Below are 7,500 nucleotides of genomic sequence, written 5' to 3'. Positions count from 1 at the left end.
GATTCAGATTCATATTAGCTGCTCTGTTGTTAAAGCGCACAAGAGACAATCACTGTGAAAGGGCTGATGGAGGGTAATTATGGTGCTGGGAAAGGGTGTACACAAATCTATTCAATATATCATTACCACAACAATAACACAGACTTCAAAAGTTCCTCTGATATGAGAAACCAACATCATCCTCACAATACCAGCTGTTAGCTCAGAAACCAGTTTTACATTTTCTGAAGAAAATATGAGCTGAGATTGCCAACATAAAACCTGTGCCACAATGCTAGACTGTTTGGATGGATCACAGGATGTTGCTAAGTGGTTGCTAAGGTGTTCAGAGTGGTTTAGTGTTTTTTAGGGCGCTCTGGGCGGCTGCTTACAGGCTCAAGTTACACACTAAAGTTTAATATTTAGGATTTAAACAGAGCTCTAACCTTGAGTATGAGCAATGATAAAATCAATGTAAAAATACACATAAAGGTGCACCAAGTACATTTTTCCACATAAAAAGTTAAAAATAGTACTTTGTCAGGAGTCTAAACATAGGTTTTATTCTACATAACATTCCACATAATAGCAGAATACTAAGACTGCACAATTTGGGGCAAAAAAATCTAATAGAAATAAAAATAAAAATAAAAATTGTGATTGCTATTAAAAAAAAATGCAGGTTTGTAGGGCTGCACAATTTGGCTAAAATATTGTGAGTATGTATCAATCAATATGGCTAAATAATAATTATAACAATAATATAAAAATGACTAAATAAAACAAATAAGAATACTATTGTAATATTTCACGGTAAAATAAAAAAGTATTTAATAATAATAATTTTATTTTCAACTTTTACATTTCAATACTAATATTTATGGCTTATTTATTTATTTATTTATTTTAAATTTTCAAAAGTTAAACCAAACCATCCAACTTTTATTTTAATGAAAAATTGCAGTCAAGTCCTTAAAGTTTCTCTTCAGTGCCACACTTTACTCTGAAACATGTAGCCATATATTTATTTAACTAAATTTGAATATGATTTGATTATCACACCAAACCATATTGTGATTTTGGTTTTATTTTGATTGATCGTGCACCTACTGAATACTACTCACTTCAATTTGGTAATCGCATATTTTGCACATTTTTGACTGATAATGCATGACAAATGTGTCTGGATTTTTTTCTCTCTCTCTTTAAAATGGCTTTGTAACTAAAACTTTTGCATGATTCGGTCTCCTCTCCGCTCAAGTCTGTTGTAACTGCTGGCAAAAATGAAAAATAAACCTTTATGGGGTTGGTTTGATGAATAACCATAATTACGATGTCATGTTTAAGCAGACTGACACAAACAAAAGATCCCAATCTATTTGATTAATGACGAAATCCATCTGTCTGACCCATAATGACCCGCAGGTACCAGCGACTAGTGCTGGACGAAGTGCATTAGTGACATTTGACCTCCAAATGACAGGTTAAACAGGAACGAGAGGCTGGAAACAGGCACTTATTCAGTTATTGAAACAGACTGCTGGAGCGGAGATTCCAGCCTTATGGATTGTCTAAAGGGAGCTGGATTACACAAGCTGATGTGTTGTGAACTTTGCTCAGGATCCTCTCAGAGTCTCAGTTGGGCCAGACTTCCCTGAATGGGTCACACACAGAAACGAACCTCATGAGGAAAGTGTTTGAATGAGACCTCCCAGAGCAAAATAAACTATAAGTGGCTAAAGAAAGACGGGACGGGGAAGGAAGGAGGGCTGGAAGGACACGCCAGGTTGGGTGTTATTCCATAAACACCACATTCCCCCGAAATGACCCTGAAGATCAGGAGATTCAGACAGCATGAGGAGACAGAACGTCCTGACAGCACCGTAGAGGGTTTTCTGCTATAACAAACATCCATTCTTTGATGAACTACTCACAGTTTACATTTTCGCAGTTTTACATTAACCTTGAACAATAAATAAATAAATAAATAATAAAATAACAAAAACAACCATAATAATTTGATAGAATCTTTCAGCTCTTCTGAAATATTTCTTTCAATCCTGTCCACTATGGTGGTCATGTGTATTTATCAAAATCTTTAAGATCATCCATGCTAAGTCCAAGTGTCTCTTAAAGAGAACATTATGGACTTTTCTACAATGCCAGATGTTTTGATCACAATAACAACAACAGCAATAATAATATCAATTTTAATTTTATGTTTTATATTTTGTATTATTTTAGTTATATCATTTGTTTATTATTGTTTTCATATTTTACAAAATATTTACTATTATTATTGTTGTTGTTGTTGTTGTTGTTGTTGTTGTTGTTGTTGTTGTTGTTGTTGTTGTTGTTGCTGCTGTTGTTGTTGTTATAAAACAATTAAATAAAATAATTAAGCAAAATATAAATGGAATAATACAAAATATAAAACAACACATTAAATAAATGTGATATTATTATTATATAAAACATTTAAAATGAATATGAAACAATAAAATAATACAAAACAAAAAATACAATAATAATAATAAGAAAATTATTATTATAATTATTATAAGTATTATCTAATTTTATTGTTTTATATTTTGTATTATTTCATTAATATTTTATCATGTAATATTTTTTAATATTTAATATTTTATTTAATTATTTAAATGTGCATAATTATTATTATTAATAGTTGTAATATTATTAATAAATAAGAAACAATAAATTATAAATAAAATTATACAAAACATAAAACATAATAAATAATTACTATTATAATTAAATATTATTAAAACACTATCATGATTAATAATAATAATAATAATAATAATAATAATAAATCCAAAAGGCCAGAGACTTTAAAACACTTTAAAAAAAAAAAATAAAAAAAAGACTTTCTCTTTCACTCTTGCAGGTCCATTTGAAATCAGCAAATACACAAAACTTTACTAATCTAACCTTACTAATCTCATCATACCACACAAACGAAGCACAGCTTCCAACAGAAACACACGCTCTGACTCGATTCATCACGGATCACAGACATCAGGCTGGTTTCACTTTCGCATGTGCATAAATGACAGAATCTGTTCTTACGCAACACGGAAATGATGTTCTCAGTAACAAGAATCATGTTTTCCCAATGTCATCTGGTGTGAAGAGCACACACCCCCCTTCTGCTGTCCTTCACTACATAAACCAACTACTTTCACCACATTCTCCACAGTGACTCACAGCCCTACAGTAGCTGCGTTTTGGAACATGTTTGCTGGTTTCTAGCTGGTCTAGGATCTAAAAACCAGCTTGATCAAGATGGTCTACCTAGAAACCATATAACCACATGCGCCCCTTAGAGTAACCTGAATGTTTAGAGAGTTTTGATCAAGTGGATAGTCCATGAATCACTTTATATTGGGGTCGAACCTACAAGTTTCGGTCTCAAGTCCAGATCTTTAACCACTTGACCATCAGTCGTGCGCGCTGGAGAGGAGACAAGAGCGCGCAAAAGTAAACAAATACTTGCATTACATAACTCTGTAAGGGCTGTTTGTGTGATGTGTCCGAGCGGTAAAACATCTGGACTGGTGACCCAAAGATCGCAAGTGCAATCGATCACCATTACGCAGGACTAAACCTTGAGAAAACGAACTCTTCATCACTTTTTTGGATACAAAAGACACTCCTGGAGCGGGGTAGGTACTCACGCACTGCCTCCTGTTTGGGGTCGAGCGCGCCGGTGGTCTCCTGGATCCTGCTCATCTTCTCCCGGAGCGCACAGACGCGCCGGTTCGTGGCGAGCAGCTCGTGCTCCAGCTCGTGGAAGAGCGAGCAGGCGTGTTTGGCCAGATCCGACAGCTGGCGCAGGGTCCGGGACAGGGCCACATTACTGAAGGCGCAGAGGTCCTGGCGCAGGAGACCCTCCTCATCCGCGTCCGCGCGTCTGCACAGCCACTGGGGCTCCACGATCCGCTTGGCAAATGGCATTTTGTCATGTAGTGTTTCAGTATAAAATCCACCTTTGGAGGAAAACGCAAACAGGTTCCATGTAAAAAGCAAGACCCCCTCCTCCTCCGTCAGTCCAGGGTCTCTCGCGGCTCGTCCTCCATCCTCCGTTCGACTGGACACACACACACACATACACACACACACACACACACACACGCTGAACCCACTGGCGTGTTTTTCTGCGCTTTAAACTCCGAATGCTTTTAAGGAAAGACGGAGCGAAAACCTGGAGTGGAGTGTGGCGACATTTGGATCCGGAAAAATCGCTTTCTATTCACGAGACAGACAGATGTTTTTCAAAGTCAGTTTATGGTAAATATCTTAAATAAGAGGTCTTCAACATGAAAAACTTGTTTTTTTTTAAATCCCTTGCTGGATAAAAAACACCATTTAAAAAAAATCAATGCTTATTATTATCATTATTATTAATAATAAAATTAACAGTATTGATGAGGTGTTAGTTTATTATATATTATTAATTATAATAAATGAAATAACTTTTATTTTTATATTTCAATTTTTCAAATTTAGTTTTAGTTGTAGTAATTTTTTTATGCTTTTGTCATTTTATTTTGATTTTATTTCTATTTAACTTTTTTTTTCTTTTTCCAGTTTTAGTTTGAGCCATTTTTACAAGTTTTAATGCCATATACAAAATAATAAAGATTAGGAGAATGAAGTCGTAGCATTGTGAAACTAGTTATAATATTTTGAGAATAAAGTACAAAGTCTTAAATTATTAACTTTTCTGGTATTGCCATTACTTTGTTCTGGTCATTTGGACTTTATTATGAAAATATTAAGACTTTAATCTCCCAATGCTATGACTTTATTCTCATTAAATTATTATTATTTTGTTTCAAAGGCAACATTTCTAATTTTAAGTTTTTGAATGTGTAAGCATTCCATCTTATATTAATATTTACATTTATTTCAGCTTAATTCCATTTAATTAATTTTTTTTTTTTTTTAGTACAATACACGTACAGGATTACAGAGTTATATACATGTATTACATTTTAATTTGACTTAATACATTTTAATATGGAAGGGACAATGATGTTTAAAAAAGTTTTGGTTGAAATTCTAAACTTAATATTGTATTTTTCTTTAATGCATACTTTCATTTTGCAAACTAGATCAAACCATAATTGCTGGGCCCCCTATTGATTTAAAGTCTGGCCTATATTATATGACATTTGAGCAAAATTTAATCAGTAAAACAAATATGAATAACAAATGAACCAATAAACACAACTATAATCCAAAGAAATTTGTAAAAGCAAAAAACACAAAAGGTAATACAAAATATCAAACCATTATTTTGGTTCATAGAAACTGTAATTAATCGTATAACATTACAACATATAAAATGTGACAACCTGCCCCGACTTGAAATACCTAGACTTTAGAAGCCCCCATGACAACTTCACATTTGACGACTTTCCCTGTTTTTTCCCTGTAGAATAGAACAGAATAGCGTAGAATGCATTTTGATGCTTGTGGTAAATATTAGCTTGTTTAATAACCCTTAAACCTGTAACGCAAACAATAACTGACCTTTTAGTGGACAAATGTTGTTCTTTGCAGATTGTGTGTGAGTGAAACATCAGTGATGTGTTTCCACACTTCAGTCCATGCAGGTTAGTGTGTGTGTGTGTGTGAGAGAGAGAGAGAGAGATTCCTGTGGGGACGCGTCACTGAGAGTCTCATTCACATTTGCTGAGTGAGGAATTTCACTAAAGCCTGATCAGAACTGAAGAGCTCTCGTCCCTTCCTACTGCGCCGCTCACACTGGAGTCTCACACACAACTGCCATCGCTGCAAAGCAAAAACACACTCACACGCTGAATGAATTGGGTGTGCTCAGTGAATCACTGTCTGTTTCTTCAAACGCTGCAGATTCCTCTACACTGTAAAAAAAATTCCGTAAAATTTACGGTAAAAAACTGGCAGCTGTGGTTGCCGGAATTTTACCGTAAAAAATACGGTAGCAACGTTTTAGGTTTTACGGTTTTAACTTAAATTTACAGTTAAATACCATAATTTCATTAACTGATATAATGTTAATATACCAACCTATTGAAGTACTGAAATCTGTTTTGTACTTTTGTAATACACTGATAACCACCAAATGCAGGGGGTGATGAGAACGTCACATGACGAACCAAAGCCCATCACAAGCAGCTATTAAATAACAACATATATAGAAGGTGCACAGTGTCATTCACACAAACGCTAAACACCATCATGGTAACACACATGAAACTGAAATAATGCAATAAACATTCATTTAACAACATTAGGCGTAACACACAACCCTAATATGCAAATCTGATAAGAAAAAAACTAAGAAGAAACAGTTATTTCAACAAAAAAACATCAAATTTTAAATGTAACGCAGGGAATTCTGGGAATGTCAATTTACGGTTATTCACTGTAAATTATACGGTATTTTTCCCTTCCAAAAACGGTATACTACCGTAAAATTTATGTCCAATACATGTAATGTCCAATACAGTTTTCCACCGTATATAGTAGGGGAATTTACCGTTAACCATTTAACAGGTTTTTACTGTAGCATTTTTACAGTCTTTTACCGTTAAATTCACGGTCATTTTTTACAGTGTAGCGGCAGATCCATCACAGCCTTCTGTTATGGTCACAACTTCACATTCAGATAGAGAAGATACTTTTATGTTTGATCGGGATGGATCTGGGTAAGCGGTTCTCAATCAGGGGCCGGGGACAACATGCTTCCAAAATTACTGTTTTAATCAAATAATCTAACTTAATTAAAATACAGTGCAGAGGCTTGCACAGTGAAGTTCATTCTACATGCTTCCACTCTGAATTTTACACTATTTAATCTAGGTCCCGTTACTGCCAGTTCAAAGAACTGATAATAAAAAAAATCGTAACTTACCAAAATAAAAAATCTTAATAAAATATATTTATAAATGAACATAACTCTAGATTAATAACTAATAATACAACATTTTATTATTAAAATAAAAATATTAATAAAATATAAGACTAACAAAAATAATAGAACTGTAAATTAGCAATGAACAACAGTATATTTATAAATGAACATTATTGTAAATTAATAAATAAAACAAAATATTTTATTGTAATGTAAAGTCAACACAGCAGTGTAATGTAATGATAAAAATGTATAAAAATATTATCTTAAATTAATCCATATAAAAAACATTATATTTCATCAAATTAAAACATATTAATAAAATATAAGTATATTTAGAAATAAACATAAATCTAGATTAAGATAACATAATAAAACAAACATTTTACTATTACAATATAAATAATAATAAAATATATTAACAAAAATAATATAACTGTGAATTAAATTAACAATAAATACACACACACACTAAATTGAACAGTGTAATATAATTATATAATATATATTCATATATAATTGTAAATTAATAAATAAAACAAATTATTTTATTATTAAAACACACACACACACATACAGTATATATATATATATAT

At 32.8% G+C, this 7,500-nt stretch overlaps 1 protein-coding gene across 1 annotated transcript in view; it reads right to left on the bottom strand.

Annotated features, from left to right (window-relative positions):
• Window positions 1-4,141, bottom strand: part of LOC107697823 (Nance-Horan syndrome protein-like) — a 120,035-nt gene extending 115,894 nt beyond the window's left edge. The window contains exon 1 of the mRNA XM_016498676.1: window positions 3,678-4,141. Within this exon, the coding sequence (XP_016354162.1) occupies window positions 3,678-4,110 (433 nt within the window). The 5' untranslated portion in view covers window positions 4,111-4,141. The remainder of the gene's footprint in view (window positions 1-3,677) is intronic.
• Between the last annotated feature and the right edge of the window lie 3,359 nt (window positions 4,142-7,500).

The sequence above is a fragment of the Sinocyclocheilus anshuiensis genome, unplaced genomic scaffold (genome assembly GCF_001515605.1).
Source record: "Sinocyclocheilus anshuiensis isolate Anshui unplaced genomic scaffold, SAMN03320099.WGS_v1.1 scaffold78, whole genome shotgun sequence".
In the NCBI taxonomy this organism is placed as follows: domain Eukaryota; kingdom Metazoa; phylum Chordata; class Actinopteri; order Cypriniformes; family Cyprinidae; genus Sinocyclocheilus; species Sinocyclocheilus anshuiensis.
This window is presented reverse-complemented; position numbering and strand designations above follow the sequence as displayed.